Consider the following 23,706-nt stretch of genomic DNA (forward strand, 5'->3'; position numbering starts at 1 on the left):
CCCCCCCCCCCGTTTTCCTTCCTCCTCTCTCCTCTCCCTTCTCCTTCCCCTCACTCTTCCTCCTCTTCTCCCCTCCTCTTTCCGAATTTTCTGCACCTCCCTCTCCCTTCTCCCTCACTCTCACCACTTGCTTCCCTCCTTCCCCTGGCTCTCTCCCTTTCTCTTTTGCTCTCTCTCAACTTGGAATCATGAGTAATTTCATGTTTATGTTAATTGTGTGTCATAATTTTAAAAGGAAGCATCTAAACGGATGTTTTTGTTTCTAGGGAATCAGAGGCAATTATTCCAAACATCTTTTTCTTCCTGGTGTTACTGTCTTACGAGCGCTATCATTCAAAACAGATCATTGGAATCCCTAAAATCATTCAGCTCTGTGACGGCATCATGGCCAGCGGGAGGAAGGCTGTGACGCATGGTAACGGGACAGCCCTTTCACGGTGACCTTCAGTACTGATGTGCTCGACGGTGCTAGTCTTCATCACTCCAGCTTCTGGCCGTGTCCACTGCTGCTCTGTGTGTGCGTGTGGGTGCGGTGCGCGCGCGTGTGTGCGTGTGCACGCTGCTTAGAGATGCCGCGGAAGGGAGAGAGCAGACCTGCTGTCAGGAGCTTGTGACCTCCTGACCTAAGAATACAGGAAACAGTAGGGCGATCTGAGGCACAGATAGAGTCTGACATAGATGCTCTTGTTTAACTACGTGAAACACAAAAACCCGAGAAATCCAACTTCTGTGAGGACCCCGGTGCTGGACGGAGTGGCTTGGCCTTGGAGCAGGACCTTCCGTTCTGCCTGGTTGTCCTGTAGAGGCGAGTGAGGACCACAGAAGATGGTCGGCGGCTCAAGCAGCCTCCTTCACCTGGGCAGTGAGGCTGTGGTCGTAAGAATAAACTTGGGGCGCCTGGGTAGCTCAGTCAGTTGTGTCTGACTTCGGCTCAGGTCACGATCTCACGGTTTGCGAGTTCAAGTCCCACATTGGGCTCTGCTGACAGCTCGGAGCCTGGAGCCCGCTTCGGAGTCTGTGTCTCCCTCTTTCTCTGCTCCTCCCCTGCTTGTGCTCTGTTTTCTCTCTCTCAAAAATAAACATTTAAGATTTTTTTTGAGAAAAGAATAAACTGCAAACCTTCTCTTAACTTTTTATTATTATTATTTTTTTTTGATGTTTATTTTTGAGAGAGAGAGGGAGGGAGGGACGGACGGAGTGTGAGCAGGGGAGGGCAGAGAGAGAGGGAGACACAGAATCCGAAGCAGGCTCCACGCTCCGAGCTGTCAGCACAGAGCCGGACGTGGAGCTCAAACCCAAGAATCGCAACATCATGACCTGAGCCAAAGTCGGGCGCTTGACCCACTGAGCCACCCAGGGGTCCCCTCTTTGAATTTTTTTAAACTGATCTTGCAGCATTTTCCTGTTGACTCCTCCCTGGCTCCGTTGTCAGGAATCAGTAGACTTTTGAACTTTGGCAGGGGTATGTCCTAGGACCTCTGCAGAGCCCAGATGTGAGAAGGGCGCTGTGGCATGCAGCGTTCTCGGTGTTCCCTGTTCTGTGCGCTTGCGGTAAAGCAGGTGATTTGTTGACGGGCTGGGACTCCATGCCATCTGATTTCCATAGTCGCTGGAGTCACTTTTGCAGTGGCCTTGCGAGGGCCGAGATTCACACCTCAGCAAAAGTTCACACTTGTCCGCTTTGGGAATTGGGGTTCCTGGTGCAAATGCCAAATAGAGGGATGACTAAGGCTTCCTAGATTAGAGAGTCTTTGGACGGACAATCAGTGGGCAACCAAACCCTAGCATTTTGTCTGGAAAGCTGGTCATCTGTAGAAAAGTCAGTAACCATGCTGTGTGTGTGGCACTGGGTTGCATGTGCCGTGTGTATGTGGCCCTGGGGGTGGGCGTGCCTTTGTGTGTGTGGCATTGGCAGGCAGTGCCTTGCAGTGACAGTGGTGACGGGATCGGGCCACCCCCTTCCCAGTGAAAGGCATTTCGGAGAAAGTTGTTCATGTAGTGGTGATAGACTAAGGAATCTACTTTGCTGTTTTCGATAAGACACGACTGGGGGGAAGGGCTTTATCTACTGATAGTGAGTTTATTACTTAAAATAGCATAGAAATCTGATACTCTATAAATATTTTCTGCTGAAGAACACAGTCATCTTTTCAGGTAAATCTTTAGGTAGATGAAGCATTAGAATAGGATGTTGGTATTTGAGTTAGTTTGAAGATTTTAGTTTGAATTTGACTTTTGAATTTGTGATTCTTTTTGTCAGATCTGATGTTACATCACGGAAAGCCTAGGTGTATTTTTTTTAAGATTTCACAAAATCATCAGTAAGTGTTCAAGGAAGAGCTATGGCCTCCATGATGGTATACTGATAATTCATAGCACTCGTTGATAAGCTGGATTTATCCTTTATCGTAAGCCACGTATGGATTAGGGTTTTCTTTATTTATTGAATTGAAAAAAGTTATTAATGTTTTATTTATTTTTGAGAGAGAAGGAGACAGAGCACAAGCAGGGGAGGGGCAGAGAGAGGGGGAGACACAGACTCCGAAGCGGGCTCCAGGCTCCGAGCCGTCGGCACAAAGCTTGACGTAGGGCTCGAACCCGTGAATCATGAGATCCCGACCCGAGCCGAAGTCAGATGCTTAACTGACTGAGCCACCCAGGCACCCTAGGGTTTTCTTGTGTTTTGGACACGTTTTGGAGGCGTCGAGCTCTGTCTGCAAGTGTAAACGTCACGTGATGCCTCCTGAGCCTGCCTGTTTGTGCCCACAGCCATACCGGCTCTACAGCCGATAGTCCATGACCTGTTCGTACTGAGAGGAGCCAATAAAGCCGATGCAGGAAAAGAGCTTGAAACCCAGAAAGAAGTGGTGGTGTCCATGCTGCTGAGACTCATCCAGTACCATCAGGTAAGGGGGGCGTGGGGCACTCACTGGCACCGCAGACGCAGCAGGAAATGTCCTGTGGCCCACTGTCCGCCAATCAGTGGGTGTTCCTTCGTGCCACCCTGGGCTCTGGGGCTGGGGAGATGCCAGAGAGGGGTAGGCTTGCTGGGACTTGGTATTCAAAGCCGTACAGCCACTCGGGGAGTTCACCTGCCACCTGGCTGACAGTCACGGGGTCATTCGAGGGAGTAAATGTGTTGGAAACCCTGTTTTCCAAAATGACCAAGAATCAGTTACCTGACATTGACCGAAATGATAGAATTCTAAAAAATGATTTTAAAAATATCGCATCTGAAATAATGTGAAGACTTTATTTGTACATCTCTTTACCACGTGTCGATGTAGGTAAGGCCAGGGTCTTTTCCTCTGTGCTGGTTGTGGTTTAGTTTTCCTTAAGGTGGAGCAGGAATTTCAGGCCGTTCGGGGCGGCCTGAGTGCAGAGGTCTGGCCTCTCCCGTGACCCCGCTCTTAGCTTGCCTGGCCTTCAGAATTGTTGTCAGGCTATTGGTCTTTGAATCTGAAAGTCATAAGCTTCTCTCACGGAAGCACTTTCTTCTGTGCATTCTCATCTCGGTGACTCTTTGTAATGTTGACTGAAATCCCGTGATTACGATGTAAAGCACCAAGCACGATGGGTTGGAGGGAGGCCTAGAGAGTGGCCCGTCAGCCACACGTGCTCGGGGAGCTTTTCCGCCTTTTGAGAGGACAGAGGGTCGGGTAGCCTTGCTGAGGAGGGTCCACACGGAGTGCACACTCCCCTCTTGGGGGAGAAGGGCTGCCAGGCCCCTTGAGTGGAGAGGCAGCTGTGGAGGGGCGGTCGGGGCCGGCTCTATGGAGAGTGGGCCTCAGTGGGCGCATCTCTTTTCATGGCGCTTGTGTAGACCAGGGTGACAGGTGTTTTCTGTAAACAAGCAGGTGACAGGTATTTTCAGTGTTGTAGACTGAAACACCTCACTTCAGCTGCTGTGGACGATGTCCCAGCCGGTGCGGTCATGAAGTGTGCGGCTGTGTGCCGATAAAACTGTATTTACAAAAACAGGCTTTTAGATGTCTCTGCTCAGAACTGGTGCTCGACCAGTTATGATGTGGATAACTCTTCTGAAGGCAAGTACTACTTGGTAGGAGATTCCCTTTCTAAAGAGCACCAAGTTGAAATTAACGGACACAAAAGTCACGAGGCATCTGTAGAAAAGCTTAATCAAGGCTGTGTTTGTGTTTCTCCAAAAGTTTATATAAATTTTATTCTCTTTTTGTGCCTTTTCTCTGGTGGTGAAGTCTTGTAAGTTCCGTAGAAGCACAGGAGTACCGCGATGGTGGGTGACTCCAACGAGCGTGCAGCTGAGCTGTGCCCCTTGCGCTTTCTTTCGGTGTCCCTCGTGTCGTGTGTCCCCGGGCCGGGGCCGCGTCGGGGGCAGCAGGCCCTCCCTGGGCCTCACGTGTCTTTGCACCCTGGAGTCTGACCCGCCTGCACCCCGCAGGTGCTGGAGATGTTCATCCTGGTCCTGCAGCAATGCCACAAGGAGAGCGAGGACAAGTGGAAGCGGCTGTCCCGGCAGATCGCCGACGTCATCCTCCCGATGTTGGCCAAGCAGCAGGTTTGTGCCCCGTCCGCGTCATTGCTTGTGGAGTCATTGTGACACGTTTGTAAGTGGCAGTGCTGGTGACTGGCATTTCATTGAATCAAAACGCGTTCGGCTTGCGATCCTTATCAGTGCCGGTCTCAGGGCAGGGATTTTCCTTTATTCTCAGTGACCACCTCCGGTTGCCTTTGTCTCCTGCTTCACAAGAGTGGAGCCTGAGGCTCAGAGCTGTTATCTAGCCCGCCCAGGGGTGCACAGCTGGAGCGTGCCCAGGGCCGGGGCTGTGCCGGTCTGACGCCAGGGCCGTGTCCTTTCCTGTCCGGTGGTGCTGCCTCCCTCATTCTACTCACTGACCTTCAAGTGTTTGGTTTTCCTTATCGCTCATAAAACAGTTTAGCAGTGGTCCATCGTTTAAGCAGAATTCCTGTGATCAAATGATGCGGTCACTTATTTCCACGATGGAAGTGGAAAGATGATCTGGCTGTGCTGTACAGGATGGAGGCCGCCCGTCGCACAGCTTCTGAGCCATGGCTGCCACCAGGCATCAGAGGGCGGGATGCCCTGCGCCCTTTGTAAGCGGGGTGCTGGGGTGCCTCCGGGGGCGGCAGGGGAGTGTGCCGACGCCCTCCAGGAGACGGCGGCTGTCAGCAGAGCTCTGGTCTTCAGCGCTCTGGATGCAGTCAGCAGACACCTGTTTGTTCACCTTGACTATCTCCGCCAGGGAAGCAGGTAGTCCGGGTAACGTGCGGTGTTCCTGGCTCCTGGCGGTTGGTGCAAATGTGTAGACACGCTGTGGCAGTAGTTACGGTCTTCAGAGCTTTGGCCCCGTTCTCGTTTCCTAGTGGGCCTGTCATCCTGGCATGCTGAGGCCAGTCAGAGGGAGGGAGTCTTGGCTTCCGATGGCACTGACTGATGGCAGTTTTAATGAATTGGGTGTTTTAACGTGGTCCTGGATTCCATGCCTGTGGATCTATATTTTTAGAATAGCACTCCAGAAACTTTCTTCCGGTGTCTTACTCGCCATGTGCACGATCTAAGGAAGGTGGAGGTTGAAGGTGGGACGCCTGGTAAACGTCCACCATGGAACAGCATGCGAGCACGTCCGTGAGACACTGCCGAGCGCCCGCCTGGTGGCCGAGCACAGGTGCACCTTCCCTGGGGAAGTCGTGCAGGGCATCCCTCGGTCCCCGCGGCAGACGTAGACGTGAGCCAGACGTGAGCCGCGCCGTGAAAAGCCTGCCCTCTTGGAGTGACAGTTTTATTGGCTGGAGATGGAGGTGACAGACATCAGGAAGTAGATTAGTCATGCGTAAAACCAGATGACGGCAGGGACTGTAGGGAAAGCGGAGGAGAGGTGGGTGTGTCAGGGCGGGGCTGCGTTGCTAAGTTTGTATAAACTTGACCGGGTTAGAGCTTTTTAGGCTCATCATCAGTGAAGACCCTGAGGTGGGAGCCTGCCCAGTAGGTTCAAAGAACGTGGAGAGACCATACGGGTGGAACAGAGTGTTCGTGCGGAGCAGGGAAGGCAGCAAGGGTCTGGGGGTTGGGTGGGCCTCTCCGGCCAGCGTGGGGGGCTTGGGGAGGCCTGTAGAGGGTTTGGTACAAACGAGTGGCCTGGTGTCATTTGAGAGCTGAGGCAGCCTCAGGGCGGGCGTGAGGGCAGAGCAGGGGGACCCGCCTAAGGCACGGAGGTGGCGTGCCCCAGGAGGGCGAATGGCGTGGCGAGCAGTAGCCACCTGCTGGACACAGGGTGCAAGCAGAAGCAGTAAGCTTTGCGGCTTCTGTGTCGATGTGAGGAGGGAGGCACGTCGGGGAGGTGAGGAGGAGAGGAGATCCTGGTCTGGGTGTGTGCAGCCGGCATACCCAGGAGGCACCGGGGGAGGCTGAGGTAGGCATTTGGGCGTCCGAGTCTGCAGCTGTCCAGACGGAACTGGCCAGGAGGTGAACGTCGGGAGGGGAAGAGATCACCATGGGACCCGTGCAGATGGGGAGGAGAAGGCCAAGCTCTGAGCTTAGGGGCCAGAGAGGTGAGGACGAGTCCGTGGAGGAGGTGGGGAAGGAAGCGTGGGCAGGGTGGGGGGTGGCGTTGTTAAAACCAAGGAAGGAAGGCATTTTGTGGAGAAGAGAGGGGTCAGCTTTGGGCTGCTCATAGGCCCAGCAAATGAGCTGGGAGCTGACCCTGCATTTGGCAGGCTGGAAGCCACTGGGGAGCAGTTGGTGGGGGTGGAGGGCGCAGAAGCGTGGCTCAGGGGTGTTGGTGGAGAGGCACGGGGAAGAGGCTGAGAAGGAATAGATGTGGGGTGGCAGCCAGAGGCGGAAGGAGGGGTCAGGGCCTGGGCCTCACTGGGGGTGAAAGCGGAGGGGGAGTGCCCCTCACAGGGCACACTGGGGTCGCCTGGTGTGGGCCCGGCGCACTCCTCCTGAGGACCCAGAAGAGAAGGAGCTGGCGGCAGGTGCAGGCCTGGTGGAAGGAATGGGGGTTGCAGAAGCTCTCAGGATGGTCTCCTTACCTGGCGGGGGGGGGGGGGGGGGCATGTGAGAACAGTGCGTGTCTGCAGCCGTGTTTACTGGGTCTGGACACGCTCTTCGTGATGAACATTAGGAAGGCAGCGGTTGAACACGTTTTGGTAGAACCTTAGCTTGGAATATTTTGCATCCGTTAAAAATGTTAGATTTTAAAACCTGTTGCCTCGGGAGTTTTCCATTACGATTTTAAGGGAAAAAAGCCGAGACATTTATAACATGATTTTTCAAAACCACTTAAAAATCTCTAGCTGTGTGTGGATACGTGATCGTAGGAACATGGGGAAAGTTAAAGAGAAGTATGTACAGTTGACCCCTGGACAGCACGGATTTGAGCTGCACAGGTCCACTTCCACGCGGATGTGTTTCTCTGAATACAGGACAATACTGTAGATGTGTTTCGTCTTCCTTGTGGTTTTCTTAATAACATTTTGTCTTATCTTACTGTATTGTGAGAATACCACATGTAATACGTGTATACAGTACGTGCCACTCAACTGTTTTTGTTATTGGCCAGCCTTCTGGTCAGCAGCAGGCTGTTAGTAGTTAAGTTTTGGGGGAGTCGGAAGTTAACACACGAATTTTCAACAGTGTTGGGGGTGGGTGCGTTTGACCCCTGTGTTGTTCAAAAGTTAACTGTACACCAGCTTGTTAAAGGTCGTTACAGCTGGCCGAGCAGGGATGAGGTGCAGGTAAAGCAAAGAAGGAAAGAGAGCGTGTGTGACACCCCACTTCGCTAAATGACGTGTGCACAGAGAGCCGCACTGGAGACTCGTCCCAGGACGCGGGAGGGGATTGTCCCAGAGTGGTGCAGTTCCAGCGGCTTTTCCATACTTTTAAATCTTTGAATGTTTACAGAAAATGTACGTTGTTTATGTAATAAAGACCTAAATGAAAAGGTTGCCCTTGTGAAAAAACTTCAGCAGCTGCAGTGTTCTAAAAGCTGTTTGCTTGCTTCACGTCTAACGTGAGGATGTATGTAAGTGCAGGGGTGGTAAGGGCATTTGACCTTGAGGTACCTAACTTGAAGTAGAAATGTTAACATTTTTGTTGGCTTACGGGAAAACTTTTGTGATGTTTGATTGCAACAGATGCACATTGATTCTCACGAAGCCCTTGGCGTGTTAAATACTTTATTTGAGATTCTGGCCCCTTCCTCCCTCCGTCCCGTGGACATGCTTTTACGGAGTATGTTCGTCACTCCAGACACAATGGTGAGTAGCCTGCGTCGTGACGGCGTCTTAGATTCATTCGTCACCGTGTGGCACGGTGGTTCGTCAGCTGCCTGCGGGCCCTGTGGGGCCGTGGCGGGGCCAAGAATTTGCATTTTAAACAGGTTCCCAGATGGTGTCGATGCTCTTATCTGGGACCGCACTTTTGAGCTAATGGTAATTTGTTAGCTTTATTGATAGAATGGTAAACAGGGGTGATTTTCATTCATGAAACTGGCAATTAGGAAAAATGTAATTTTCTTTTTCCTTTATAACTTATTTTCTTTCTTTTAGGCACCTGTGAGCACTGTTCAGCTGTGGATATCAGGAATCCTAGCCATTTTGAGGGTTCTCATTTCCCAGTCAACTGAAGACATTGTTCTTTCTCGTATTCAGGAGCTCTCTTTCTCTCCATATTTAATCTCCTGTCCAATAATTAATAGGCTAAGAGAGGGGGACAGTACTTCGACACCAGAAGAACACAGTGAAGGGAGACAAATGAAGAGCTTGCCGGAAGAAACATTTTCAAGGTATGCTCTCTGTCTGTGCCTTTAACCAGCCCGCGGCCTACGGCCCATCCATAAGTCTTCGGTCACTCCTGGTCTCACTTCAGCGCTGCGAGTGGGGTAAAGAGGTCTGTGTGGGTGTGCTTGCTCTGGCCCTTGTGCCTCATCTGTGGCCCTGGGTCCATGTCTCTCCCGCGTCTCGGTCCCATCCCGTCTCATGTCCTCGTTAAAGACCACACTGTGGCTCACCATGGCGGTGGGCACTGAGGGCCCGCCTGCCCCCTGTGCTGGCAGTGAGGGTGGGTGTTGCCTGAAGAGAATTTAAAAAGCTAAGAAGACCCACTAAAAGTCAGTCTCCTTTTTATTCTCGTGTGTGTTGGCCATTCTAAACACAGTCATAAAATCCTCCTTCCTGGCAGCGTGACCGTCCCACGTACTCCCCTTGTTGTACTTGTGGCATCGTGTCTACCCTCACAGATTATTTGGAACCTCCTTGAGGGCAGTGATCACAAGTCAGGGCCAGTAACGCATGTTATCTAGATAAGCGTGTGTCCACTTTTTCTGGATGGCGGGTGCTCAGTAAGGTAGAGCTGGCAAGATGTCCAGTGAGCGTGGTTTGTGCTGACGTGCTCCTTCGAGGCAGGTCCTCGCAACATCCATTTAGCTGCCCCTTCACTGGTCGTCGGCGGAGATGCCGGTGCATTTGTGGAGGTAAATCCAGTAAACCTGCTCGACACCCTCTTGGTTGCAAGTTCAACCAGGTGGCCTGTGGCTCCCTCTGCTACGTTTAAGCAGGTGGCTAAAATGGATGAAACGTTAAATTGCTACAGCAGGTTGCCGGCTTCTATTTCTGTGATACTTTCTGGTTTGCAAAGCTTTAAAGAAACACTGCATGTCATTTTATCCTAACAGTCCTGAAGTTGTATATGTGTACTGCCATCTCATAAATGAGGAAGGTGATGTGCAGAGAGGGAAGGTGACTTAATCCAAAGGGATGGTACTAAATGTTACACTTTGTTCACTTCACTTCCGTCTTTACTCCCCCCCCGTGTCTACTGGATGTCACATAAGTGCTCTGTAACAGTCACCTAATTCACCATCACATTTTCCCCTTTCTTTGCAGATTTCTACTACAACTAGTTGGCATTCTTTTGGAGGATATTGTTACAAAGCAGCTCAGAGTGGAAATGAGTGAACAGCAACATACTTTCTACTGCCAAGAACTGGGCACTCTGCTGATGTGTCTCATCCACATCTTCAAGTCTGGTAGGTGCCTCAGACCGACTTTCGCAGGGCATCTGTGCGGTCCCTGTCCTGCGCCGGGCACTCTCGGGGGCAGGAACTTGGCTGCCCGGTACAAGTTCTGCCCTGCTCACTGTGCACTGGAAGGTGTTTGGTTGTTGAAAAAAAACAAACCAGAGGGCTTCCTCCTCTTTTAAAAATTTGGAGGCCCGAGATCTTTTTGTACCTTTACATACGATTGTGAAGTAAAAAGGACAATGACCCCAAGAGAGAAGTCACAAGATGACAGCCATGCAGTTTGCAGAGGAAGCAGCCGATCCATAGTAGGACAGTCAGCATGCTCCAAGAGAAAATGGGTGTTTTCACGAAGAATGCCTTGATTTAGATTGAATGAGTGGGAAGCTGGAACACTCGAGTTACGGGGTACCGCCATCTCTTTCTTCTCTTAGCAGGAAAAACAAGAGGCAATTGTAATGTCTAGGAAACATAAGTAACATGACCAAGGACCTATAAAAAGAAATGTCATCCTTTTAGGTTTCTTGGCTTTGTTGGGAGCTATATTCACGTGATCAATCATAATATAAATGCTGTTTCAGTTTTCAGGTTTTTTTTTTTTTTAATATGAAATTTATTGTCAAATTGGTTTCCTCAGTTTTCAGTTTTATAGTCAATGTATGAGTAAAACATTGAAAACTTACTTAACTGTAGTTTCAGAACAGAATGAAAATGTTTTTATTTCTGAGAAAAATAAAAGGGAAACTAACTTAATTTGGGAGTGGAAGGACGAGGTGGAGGGATGGAAGGGTCACTAATCTCCTCTCACATTGTTGGGGTTATATAGTCATGTCTAAAGTTGGCCCAACTGTAGCAGGATTCTCGCAGAGTCGTGACAGTGAGGCTCTTTTTTTTCCTTCAGGAAGCAACTTTATTCCTGCTGGCACCGCTCAGTTGACTTTGCACCCAAAGAATTGAGTCCCGAATGCCACGTGGCATAGTTTTTTATATATTTTTTACTTCTTTATCTCCCATATGTGGTAACACATAAACATGGGGTCTGATTAAGCGGTCTCATGTTACAAGGTCGTGAGGGATGTTGGTCACGTAGGCGTATAGTCAGGTTGCCTTGAGGTCTTTTTTCTTTCTTCAGGGAGGGGCCCTACCATATTCCCCCCTTTGGTGCTTGGATCCCTCTATTTTGGGTCAAAGAGCATCATCTTGGTTTGGAGGTTTATATTTTCATAACATCGTTAACACGAGTGGCCGTCTTTTTTTTTTTTTTTTTGAATTATGGCCTCAATGAGACTGGAGGCAGACCGTACAACCAGGGGAGCTAAGTAGGGTAGGCTTAAGCAACCTCTCAGAATTAGGAGGATAATTTCTATGAGAGTTCTGAATCCCCTGAAAGTTGAAAACCATTCCCCAAATAACTCCCTGGGGTTTTAACCCTTCCAGGTCTGAGCAGGGACACGAGCAATCCTTTTTATTTGATTTGTGATTTCTTTTATGACTTTTTTCTCATTATCTACGTGTAGGCGGCAGTTGCTTAGGTTAAACGTTTTACAAACTTTTTTCTCAGAAGGAAGTAGGTAATCTAAGACCAAGCGATTTTGATAGCATGGCCCATTTTGGTTTCTTGTTCGGCAAGTAAGTTTAGAGCTCTGGCGGTTTTATTGGTTAACTGCTTGTAGTCTGATTGTGCAGTTTAGCGTGTAAATGGGAGCGTGGTAGCCCCAGGACGCACCTTCTGCCCAGGTGGCAGGGCCATGATACCGGATTATAGGCTCAGGAGGCCATCATTTTTTTGGTTGTCAAGGTGTAAGGCACGCCGCTTCCTTTGTTTCCCTGTTGCCATGCACTTGGACTCCCTGATGTCTCCCTCTGGTAAGTGGGAGCAGGAAGAAAGATGGACGAAGAGTTTCCAGCACACGTGACCCTGACCAGCCTGAGGGAAGTACTATGTAGGCTGTCCTTCCACGTATCTAGTGTAGTCCACCTGGACCCGCCATTTGATGGCTGCGTTGACATGGTCTCCGGCCTCTCAGAGATGAGGAAGTTAGATAAGGGGTGGGGATCTGGTTCAAGGTGATCTGGGGTCCCCCACCATTGAGTTTTTTGGGCAGTTGAATTATAAAATCTTTGGCCTGGGCATGTTAAGTTTTTGTTTTTTGTTTTTTTTTTAACATTTATTTATTTTTGAGACAGAGAGAGACAGAGCATGAACAGGGGAGGGGCAGAGAGAGAGGGAGACACAGAATCTGAAACAGGCTCCAGGCTCTGAGCTGTCAGCACAGAGCCCGACGCGGGGCTCGAACTCACGGACCGTGAGATCATGACCTGAGCCGAAGTCGGACGCTTAACCGACCGAGCCACCCAGGCGCCCCGAGGCATGTTAAGTTTTTAACAGAGATGACGATGAACTTTTTTCCCACTAGGCAAGACAGTTTTTTTTCCAATAATTGAGCTTTTGAGAAGCCAAACCCCGGTAGTAGGACTGGGATATTTTGTTTTACTATAAGGTCTGTGGGGATCTGATTTTCTAGTCTCTTATCACCATTGTTTTCCCGTGTCGGTACCCTGTCCACAAAAGGACGGCGAGTGTTAACAGAAACCTCTCCCCACGTTTCCAGCCAGCTGGGGCTTCCGCAGCCACTTCGGCGGCAGCGAGTAGAACAAGAATCTCAGTACTAGTGAGAAACAAGGCGTGGCCGTGCCTGCCTCGCGGCAAGGAAACACGCAGACAAGAAGGACAGTCTGTTGTTGCATCGGACCGTCGATTCCTCAGGCTTCCGCCGTGCGTAGATCAGTCAGCTCCTGGAGTGGCTGCAGCAGGGCCGCAGTCTCCCGGAGGCTCTGGAGTTGCCGACTGCTCCTTCCGTATGGTCGGCTTGCATAGCACTGATGGATCAGGAAGGCATTCCCAGTTTCGAGACGCTGGCTTCACTCTGCTGTAGTGAATCCAGGGGCCCACGTCAGCTACCTTTACTGCAGTAGGGGCGGACACAATGACAGTGAACGGGACCCTCCAGAGGGATTTTAGGGGTTGGCCCTTCCACTCCTTTATCCATATTGTATCTCCTGGCTTACAGGGGTGAGCGTCTGCGGTCAGCTCACAGGTAATTGCTCCCCGACCCGATGGTGTAAAGTGGTTAGGGTAGAGCCAGTGGTCCACATCTGTTGTCTTACGGTTAGATTGTCTATCTCATTTAGATGCCCCCTGATGCCCTTGATAATGGGGGAGGGTGCCCATACAGGATTTCATAAGGGGAGAACCCCATCTGCTCCTTCAGCCTCCCGCCTGCAGCTGCAGTCTGCCTCCCTGAAGGTCCCTTCTGTCTCCCTGCCTAACGTTAACCCTTTCCCTATTTATTTCTCCGCTGGAACAGGGCCTGTAACTGCTGTTAGAGAGCAGGGTCGGTGACCACTCTGGCTTCTTCAAGCTGGTAAGGGACAGTGTAGGGGTACAGCAGTTAGAGTCTACCCAAGGGTCAGTTCAGTGGCCCACAGCATGGTCTTACAGGAAGGCTGGCAGGCATGAGGCGGCATAAACACTAGCAGACACAAAGAGGAAAACCCAGGGTAAAGATTATACTGACCAACAAGATGGCATCTTAAGATAACGTCTACAGTTTTCAAACCTGTCAAACAATCTAGGAGAGACCCTGACTTTGTAAACAACGTATGTCGGGGAATCTTTCATAACCTAGGTGATAGAGAAGCAGGAGCGCAGTAAAAGTAATCAATGGTGGCTGTATTTCCAAGAGTTTGGTCCTAATTTAATTAAAAAAAAAATTTTTTTTAAGCATCTAATGCTTGTGAGGACTTATTTAAAGTTTTGCTGAGTATAAGCAGACAGTCTGCTTTATTTTGAGGTATAAAACTTTTTCAAGAGCCAGGAGTTCTACCAAAGAAAGAGTCAAAGCAGCCATTTACCATTATTAATTTGCAAAAGTTTAGGCAAGCCAAACCTGGGTATTACTCTAGAAAACAGAACTTTTATTACTTTTTGTGTCTTTTTTGTCTTGCAGAAGAAGGTCTTTACTCATTAGTAAAAGTATCAATCCATGCCAACAGATGTTGGAATTGCTTTGACCTTGGCATAGGAATGAAACCTAATTGTTAGTCTTTCCTGGATGGCCTCCAGTTCCTTGACTGCCTGGGAGAGCAAGTTTGTGGTTGAAAGGATTGTTTCTAAGCCACACTTCACAGGCTGATACCATTTGCAGAACTGTCCTTGACAGATTTTTTTCAGTAAACCTCCTTTGGGCCATTTGATAAGTTTTGTCCCTCCCTAAATGAAAGGCCTGATGCTGTGTTTTAATCATCTTTTAGCTCGGTGAGCTTGGTAATAGTGATTGCCCTGCTCTGTTTGTAACCATCCCAAGGGCCGGAGAGAGTGTCTAGGAGTCAGACCCCAGTTTTTTTGGAGGGGCGAGTAGGTGGGATTGAGTCTCCCTTACTCATTGATATAGCCGGCAAACTGTTTTCCTGAACCCTGGTATCTACAACCTACAATATCCAGTAATTTCCACAACTCACCTAATTGTTTATCTGTCCTGGAGTTGGTAGCACCATAGTCTCTAATTTAGTTATAATGTCTCTTTCTAGCAAGGGAGCAAGGCTCTCTGGCGTTATCAGGAAAGAATGAGAAAAAATCAAGTTTCCCCATATACCCCCCAGGGACTGAGAGAAAAATTTAGTTAGAAGTTTTCTGGAGAAGCCTCTAATTGTCCCGCTGTGTTTGGATGGTTGGCCTGGAGTGGAAAGGACGACAGAAAAGGTAGTCCTGGTGTCAAGAAGGAAATCAAACAGTTTTCTTTCTATATTTAGAGTTACCTGAGGCTCTGGGTTTCTGATGGACAGTTGGTTTTGGGGAGCCACCATGAAGATCCCCAGGCCCCGGTCAGTCCCTCCCAGGGACATTGGTTATCTGAGCCCTCACAGAGAGAGGTCCCCGAGGGCATTCAGATTTCCAGTGATTGTCTCCACATAAGGGGCGTGGCTTATGGGATTTTCATTTTGGTTGTCCCCTCGGAGAACATTCTCATTTTAGTGCTCCAAATGGCCATATAAATGGCACTTGGTACCAGGACCTCGGGATGTCCGGTCTGACATAGTACGTAAGGCCACAACTAAGGCCTCAGAGTTTTTTTTTTAAGCCTCCTTTTCTGTTTTTGTTTGTTTGTCTTGTTTTGTTTTTTATTCTTATTTTTCTCTTGATCTTGGTTGTAATATATCCGCTTGGCAGCTTGTAAGAGCTCCTCCAGGGTCCCTTCAAGGCCAACAGCCAATTTTTGCATTTTTTCTGAATATCTAGGGCTGATTGAGTGACAAATTTGTCCTTTAAAATCATCTCAGCCTTACAGGTGTCAGGGGAGATAGCCATATATTTAGTGAGAGCCTCCCTCAACCTCTCCAAGAAGGCCATCGGGCTCTCATTTTGTGTTTGCAAAATACTGGCTAATTTTAGCATAATTTAAGGGCTAAATCTTAGATTTCCTTAATTTTTTTTCAAAACATCCATCTCATTAAGGGTCTGATTTAACAAAAGCATTATATCTTTCTAGGTCAACTCAAAAACAAACGTAATATTTTGAAAAGTCTTTATATGCTTATCCGATCAGAAAATTTACCTGGATCTCCTTTTATCTGTCTTAAACCTTGTAATGTAAAGGTTTTTTCTTCTGGCATTCTAGCTCTTTGTAGGGGAAACATGGCTGTTACATTACGGGGAGGTCCTGGATAAGGTGGGTAGCAGGGAGCAGAATTGTATTTTTTTATATACGTATATAAAGAAATTGAGGATCCGAGGAGGAGGAGGAGGAGGAGGTTGAGGTGGGAGACTTCCCTCCCTCCTTGTCTAGGTCTGTGTTGGATACAGGTAAGGGGCCCTTAATTGTGTCCCCTCCTGATTGCTGGACTTTAGAAAGGGTTGCCGGTAAACTAGGATCCACCTTACGTTGCTTAGTAATGCCTTGGTTGGGGAATTACCCACCTATAGGAAAAAGGAAGAAAGTTGTCCCTCATCTCAATTTTCTACAGCTGGCCAGAGAAACCTCATCTCCTGGCCCCATGTTTTGGCTGGCTATGCGACTGGCAGCCAGAAGCCCTGTCGATCTTGCGAGGTGCTGGGAGTAGTCATTCTTAACCCATGCTTGACCCCAGGTCTGAGAGCTGGCTTGGTCTTTCCTGGTTTTTCCTTACCCCTCCGTTTCCCGCCTGCAGGACCTTGGGGGTATGGACTGTGACCAAGCAAGACTTTTCATGGTTCTCGTAGGATGCGCTAGTTTTATTTTGGCCCAGCAGTAACTTACATATTGATTATTGGCTGTTGAGGCAGGGGGTTAAAGGGCCACAGTCCAGGCCTATTTCCCTGCCTTTCTCAACAATACCCACATAAATAGGTTTCACCTATGTGGACATCCCTCTTTGGCATACAGTGGGCCAGGCGTAGTAAAATGGCTCCCATGTATCTTAGTGAAAGCCCTTCGTACATCCTCCCTCCCTCCTAGGGAGGTGGCAGAGGCACCCAATCCTCTGCTGAACAGGAGCAGCACAAATGTGGAGGATTTGGAGGCCGGCACCGAGGGTGCTGCCGTCACCTTCTCAGCTTCTGGATCAAAGGAGGAGGAATTTTAATCTTAACCCAGCGCACTTTTAAAATCCTTTGATTTTAACCTGAGTCCGTCTTGGCCACACAAAGAATTTCTTTTTAAAGATTTCCCTTCACAAACCTTCTACGACTTTTCTTTGTATTAGATTTTGTCCCTAGCCATTCCTCTCCAAATAACCAGTCTCATTTAGGACAAAATTGCTTTCTCTTACCTGTAACAAAAATACTTTTTTTGATTTTTTATAACTTTTTTTATATCTCCTACTTTTTTTTTTTAATTTTTTAAAATATTTATTTATTTTTGAGACCGAGAAAGAGCATGAACGGGGGAGGGTCAGAGAGAGGGAGACGCAGAATCTGAAGCAGGCTCCAGGCTCTGAGCTGTCAGCACAGAGCCCAACGTGGGGCTCCAACTCACGGAGTGTGAGATCATGACCTGAGCCGAAGTCAGATGCTTAACTGACTGAGCCACCCAGGCGCCCCTGTATCTCCTACTTTTTCACATACAGAGTTGGCTTTTCTTATTTTTATCAGTTTTAACTACATTTAGCAGATTTTTAACTCTTAGAAGCCTTAGTCTCCAGTGAAAACTAGTAATCGGTTGTGAACTCTTGTTATATCAGAATTTTTTAGATGGCAAACTTATGAATCCACTAAGCATAAAGGATGTTTTCCCACAGATCCAAATGTCCTTAGTTTCTCTGCAACAAGTCAGAAGCACAAACCTACATCTAGTCATTAGTGCTTTAGCCTCTTATCTCGTGAGATATGTAATTAATTTAATCTTAATTTATCATGGAAGCAAAACTTTAACGTTTTAGGTTACCAAAGACTTTGAAAGCTATCTTAACATTTACCCATGAAAACTTTGAGACAGACAAAATTAACCATCATTTTAAGTCACCTTTTTGCTGACAAATTGCAACAGAGATGGCAGATTATTTGACCTTTAGAAAACCTTAGGAAGGAAAAAGTTTTGTGTATTTAATGCTGATAACTCTAAAGATATGTCTATTGTAAACCAACGAACTTAAATCCACTTAAATGCCAAATATGTTCCATCTGTGTCCATTTAAGAGTTAATCAATTTGTTCCCCACTGTCTGTTTTTGCCTGGGGCACCAGTGGGGAACTCTGGCTTCGGTGGTCTTCCGCTCCGTGGTCTTCCGCTCCCGACCTCTGGCGTGGGAGGAGGGGCTGATGATGCTCAAGCAGCCAGTTCTGCAGGCCGACCCCCAGGTGCAGCGGTTGGGTGGCGGGGGGAGGCAGAAGAGAGGAGGTGCCAGCAGAAGGCAGAGAAAGAGAATTCCCAGTTTTAATTCTTGTCAGCTCAGACAGGGACAGACTCTAGGATTCTTTTGTTTTGTTCTCCACCAGTGGGATTAGGCAGTGCATGTCCGTCCGGAGAAGACGGGGAATTTCCCCGAAGCGAAAGGAGTTTTGGCAGCTGCTTGGGAATATTCCTTACAGTCCCCGTTCTGAGGTAGAATAGCCAGAGACAGTTGGCTCTGATTGTCACAGTCATTGACCCAGGGAATGAACGAGAGACAAGTCCCCACACACAGTCACACGGCGACTCCAACCCGCTTCAGTCTCCCTGAGCTGGTTCCTGGGCCTCACGGGTTCCGTTGGTGCACGTGGGGTCCTCGCCCTGGTGCACTGGGAGGGCTAGTCTGCTGTGGATCAAGCGGTCCGCTGGCGCCTGGCAAGGGCTCCTCTCCTGGCGCCCCAAGGTTCGCGTCCCCGGTGGCAAAGGAGGTGGAAAAGCACCATCTCCGAATCCCAGACGAGCCCCCAAGTAATGTAGCCGGATTCTCACACAGAGAGTTGTGACACCGAGGCTTTTCTTTCCAGGAAGCAACTTTATTCCTGCCGGCACCGCTCAGTTAGGTTCGTATCCAAAGAACTGAGCCCCGAACACCGCATGATGTAGTTTTTTATATATATATATTTTTTTACTTCTTTGTTTTCCATATATGGTCACACATAAACATGTAGTCTGATTAGCTGGTCTCATGTTACAAGGTCGTAAAGGATGTTGTCACGTACATGTCTAGTCAGGTTGTCTTGAGGTGTTTTCTCTTTGCTTAGGGAGGGGACCCTACCACACAACAAGGGGAGCCTGGGTGCCACAGTCATTTGAGCATCTGACTCTTGGTGTAGGTTCAGGTCATGATCTCACGGTTTGTGAGTTCGAGCCCTGCATTGGGCTTTGTGCTGGCAGCATGGAACCTGCTTGGGATTCTCTCTCTTCCTCTCTCTGCCCCTTCCCCACTCATTCTGTCTCTCTCTCTCTGTTTCTCAAAAATAAGTGAACATTTAAAAAAATTATACAGTTGACACAACAAAAAATAGAGGCCATGGAGGCAAGAGAACTAAAAACTTAATGACTTAAACTGACAGACAGCATGAGTGACCTACATCTCATCTCTCATAGGAGAGAGTCTGTAACCACTACTCAGCATGACTCCACTAATCGGCAGTTTCAGTTGCCGGGGCAGGACTCTTTCCTACAGTACAGCAAGAAAAGGAGTTACTGGCTTGAGTTCCTGCAAGTACAGGGGTCACTGTTGTCTTTAGGAACGAGCACCTCGGGCGTTCTAATTCTCTTGCCTCGTTGAGTTATTTCACGCTTCGACTCTGATTTCTGTGTTGCCTCTGTCATCTGGTGGGCTTCTTCCTCGTGGCCGGAAGGAGAGCCCCTGGCCGCCTGTGGTTTCAGCCCTGGCATGAGTCCTGTGAGTGTGCGCGAGCCCCCGGCGCTCTGGCCAACGTGGGCAGGTGACAGATAGGACGGTGTTCGTCGAGAGGGAGCGAGGATTACTTCCTAATGGGAAGGCCAGAGGCGCGGATAAACAGTCGTTGGTCTGCCACAAGCAATATAGCGTGTCGAGTGGAATATTGGAGGCAACCGTGAGAGCTAGAGACAGGAGACACAAGTAGTTGCCTGAAGAGGACGGGGCAGGGCGCTCGTACGGTCAGAGCCCCTCTCTGTTACTGGAGTTTTACGTCGCGCACGTGCTGCTTTAGTACAAGTTAAAACGCGTGTCAAGTACATACCTCACAGCAAGAGATGGCTGTCGTTCTCAGCCTTCCTTCGTTTGGCAGGGATGCGCCCAGTCCGCCCGGCCAGGCTGCGCTCTGGGTGCGTGGCGGTCAGCTAGGCCAGCGTGGCTGTCACAGGGCAGTGGGAAGGACGGTCCACAGAGAAGCACAAGTCTGGCTGTTTCTGGGGAGGGATGCGGGTAGTGCGGCGGTAGGCGAAGCTGGGGTGAGGAGGGAGGATGGGGTCTCCGAGAGGCTCTGTTCGGCTAAGGCCCGAAGACCGCTGGGAGCGCAGGGGCGAGGGTCACAGCGGCACTGGGGAGGCAGGCGGGGGCCGGGGTCGCGGAGAAGGCGGCGTCTTCATGGCTGCTTCATTTAATTGCTGTTGCCCTCAGACAGAGGCACGGCCAGGATTCAATTATCCAGCGGACTCGAGTTTCAAACCCTCCTCGTTACTAACGTTGAAAGAATTTTTGTTTTGAAGATCTTTTGATTTATGCTTCACTGACGCACTGTAATAAGTTTAAAGTCAAGAAAATAATTATGCCACATGAAGAATAGGTTATTTTGAGTATGTTGGTCATTTTGATATTTGGCCACCGATCGGTTTGGGTCTGATACCAGAAGGACAGCAGTTCATCTCCGAATGCTACTTTCTGACCCTCTTGGGGTAAGAGTGACCCGTCCTGTGTCCTGCACGTCACGTGGAGTTCTGTGCCATTCCGGGTGTATGCCAGCTCACCGCTCTCCCTTCCCGCTCTTCCTTTCCTCAGCAGTCCACCCCGGGGCCGTCCAGTAGAGCTTCCTGCATCGTGGGAACATTCCGTCTGCACTGATACAGTTGCCTCCAGCCATTTGTGGCTTTTGGGCACTTGAAATGTGGCTAGCGTGATTAAGGAGCTGTTTTTAATTTTATTTAAGTTTAATTGACTTAAGTTAGAACAGCCCCATGTGGCTAGTGGCCGCTGTATCAGGACAGGGTGTTGGGGGTGGGGGGGGGGGGCGGCGTGTTCTACTGAAGAGCTTGGGACTCGGTGCCGGGCACGTGGACTTTCCCGCCTTGTCTTGGATGCTGTTCGTTGGTTCAGTATTTGCGAATAAGGTGTCTGTGTGTATATAAATTTCTGTCTCCATCTGTTTTACTTTGCGTTTCTTTTAAAGATACTGGGGGACAGAATCACCGTATTTCATTGGTTCTGAGATGAAGTTTAAATAAATAATCTTGCACTTTTATGTAAATAAGGTGCACTTCACATAGAAAGTTGGTAATTTTTATTTATGTTTTGATTAAACAAAGGCAGTGAGTTCCACTCCACCACTAAAAATTGAGACCTTCAAATCTGTCCATTTCAGGTATTATTTCTCAAAATGGGAACTAGTCTGAATAATGGCCTTGACCTCTGGTTTTGTCTTACTCGGGTCCCTTAGAGAAGGGGATCAGAATCCCAAAATCGTTGGCCTGTTTCATATTCAAACCAACTTTAACACACAGCCAAGAAATACACTTGGCCTCCTTCTACAAACCTGGGTATCTAACACCCTGTCCTCTCTGCCGAGATGAGCCAGTTAGAAGCAGGTGCTAGAACACAAGGCACAGGCTGAGAGTGACGTCGCTGTGTTGCTGGTGCGGCTGGGTTGAAGCCCTCTGGCCTGTGGCCACAGTAAGTCCAAGCCGCTTGCTGTGTTGGATTCAAGTCCACATCGCGTGCCCTTCTGCGCCCCAGTCTGGTCCAGATGCCCACTCTGCCAAGGGCAGCAGCAGCTGAGAGACCCTCCTGGAAGCAGGGCCGGGGCCGGCAGAAGGCGAGCACCGCGTGCTCGCTTCCCTCCTTGTGGGCACAGCTCCCTCTTGGTGCTTCTGGAAGGGCCAGTGTTCCGCTGCACGCAGGAGCACGTGAAGAGGGAGAACATGGTTCCTCGTTGATCCAGATTCACCCGGGCCGGCGTCAAGGCCTGCGGTGGCCGCACTGCCGGGACGACGGTGCGTGCGGGTGGGGTGGTGCTGCCTTTCACAGGCGGTGCCCCGTCAGTCCTTAGGGCGGCTCTGTGAGATCCCCCTTTTTACTGATGAGAGAGTTGAGGCTCCGAAAGGTCATATGGTAAAACCCAGAAGGAAAACCCAGCCACGTTTTCTGGTCCTTTGTCCTCTGTCTGGGTTGCTGATAGCACTTCCCGCCACCCTCGGGGTCCAATAATGCGGAGCCCCCGCCTCCCAAGCCCGCTTCTCCCACCTGCCCCAGCCCTGCCTGCAGTGCTCCTGGACAGACCTCTCTTTCAGCTCCGAGAGGACAGGACAAGGGGGGTCTGCTCTGTGCACAGCCTCTGTCTGCCCTCCTGCCTCAGGGTGCCCTTCAGTCCTTTGTCACTGTCGCCGGGCCCCAGGCCCTGGCCCTTCTCCCGGGTCCTCAGGCCCACCTGGCTTCCCTTGCCTCCCGGCCACGCGGGACATTGTGCCCTGGGCCCGGCCTTCTTTCCCTCTGTCTCTGCCAGTGGTCGCTGCTAGGGACTGGGGAGGGAGGCCCCACCCAGGGCATCTTCTAACCCGGGTCAGGTACTCGCACTCCTCTTGTGTGGAGGTCACATAGCTGCTGTAACAAGCAAGCAGCATTTCCATGGCTCACACAGCAGAGAGCCGTTCTCGTCTGTGTGCCCGTGCAGGACGGTGTTCCTGCTCCCTGGGGGCTCTTCTCCCTGTGGAGACCAGAGCCCGGGCCCCTGACCTTCGTGAGGGTCAGCACCCTGGCCTTGCTGGCTGAGGAAGCGCAGAGGGAAGGTAGACAAGACTGCCTTAGGCTGGAAGCGAGCTGCATCCTTTTTCCTGTGTTTCTCTGGTACAGCTCTTAGCAGCCCCCACCCTTTACAGGGGCTTGCTCGCCCCGGTGGGGGACGGCTTCCCGGAGGGGAGACAGGCCTCGGGGCGCAGGCTGCCACCTGACAGAGACGGAAACCAGGCATTTCCCAGGTGACAAGCATCAGAGGTGGGCGTCACGGCAGGACCAGCGGCCCCATCGGCCACCTGCCAAGGGCTCCAGACAGACCAGGGGGCTTTCTAGAGCTTTTACCAGTGCATGCGTGTCCCACCCTCCCCTCGGGTCGGCTCATCTCCGGACAAAGAGACACAGCCCCGCAGTCCCTTCCTCCCATCTCCTCTTCCCTCTGCTCCTCTCACTCCTGCCCCTTGTGTGTCCCGAGTCTCGCGCACACATTCGCCCGTCCCCGTCGTGCAGCGTGTGGTAACACACACGTTGTCTTTTCTTCTTGCCTGTGGCTGTGCTGAGAACCGCGCCTCTGGCTAAAAACAGACCGACCCTGGGGCACCTGGGGGGCTCAGTCGGTTGAGCGTCTGATTTCGGCTCAGGCCATGATCTCACAGTTCAGGAGTTCGAGCCCCACGTCAGGCTCTGTGCGGACAGCTCGGAGCCTGGAGCCTGCTTCGGATTCTCTGTCTCCTTCTCTCTCTGCCCCTCCCCCACTTGGGCTCTGTGTCTCTCAAAAAAATAAATAAACGTAAAAAAAATAAAAACAGAAGAACCAAAATACAAACCGACCCCTTCTTTGTTCTGTGGCTTCCTCCCCTGTCCTCTCTCTCTACTCACTTCACGGCTTTTCACGGTAAACGTCGCACTTCTCGCGCTCTCGCTCTGGTTTCTCCACTTGTAGCCGTGTGACCAGGGGCGTCCGCGCAGAGGCCTCGTGTGCTCCTCCTATGTCTGCGGGACGGATCCCCCGCCGCCCGCCTTCCTTCATGACGCTTTCTTTCCAGCCTCTTAATTGCACGTGTTCCTGGTTTCTGTCTCCCCCCACGCCAGCGTTGCCGAGATGGAAGTGACTTCGTAACACTTTCCCGCTGACGGGTACAGCGTACTGACTAGATGTGCGAGGACGCTGTGGCGTGATGGCCGCGGTGAGTTCTGGCACCGTCCATCACTTCACGCACTTACGCACTTTATTTTCCTAAGATGTGCTTTCCTAGCGACTTTTAAGTCCACCACACGGCGGTGTTATCTAGAATCCCCATGTGGTACGTTACAGCTTGGGGTGAATAACG

General features: G+C 50.2%; 1 protein-coding gene across 1 annotated transcript in view; it reads left to right on the top strand.

Annotated features, from left to right (window-relative positions):
* Window positions 1-23,706, top strand: part of HTT (huntingtin) — a 150,628-nt gene that overhangs the window by 80,805 nt on the left and 46,117 nt on the right. The window contains exons 35-40 of the mRNA XM_049630212.1: window positions 267-415; window positions 2,770-2,906; window positions 4,421-4,537; window positions 8,137-8,259; window positions 8,551-8,786; window positions 9,886-10,028. Coding sequence (XP_049486169.1) covers window positions 267-415; window positions 2,770-2,906; window positions 4,421-4,537; window positions 8,137-8,259; window positions 8,551-8,786; window positions 9,886-10,028 — 905 coding nt within the window. The remainder of the gene's footprint in view (window positions 1-266; window positions 416-2,769; window positions 2,907-4,420; window positions 4,538-8,136; window positions 8,260-8,550; window positions 8,787-9,885; window positions 10,029-23,706) is intronic.

Source organism: Panthera uncia, chromosome B1 (assembly GCF_023721935.1).
Source record: "Panthera uncia isolate 11264 chromosome B1, Puncia_PCG_1.0, whole genome shotgun sequence".
NCBI lineage: Eukaryota > Metazoa > Chordata > Mammalia > Carnivora > Felidae > Panthera > Panthera uncia.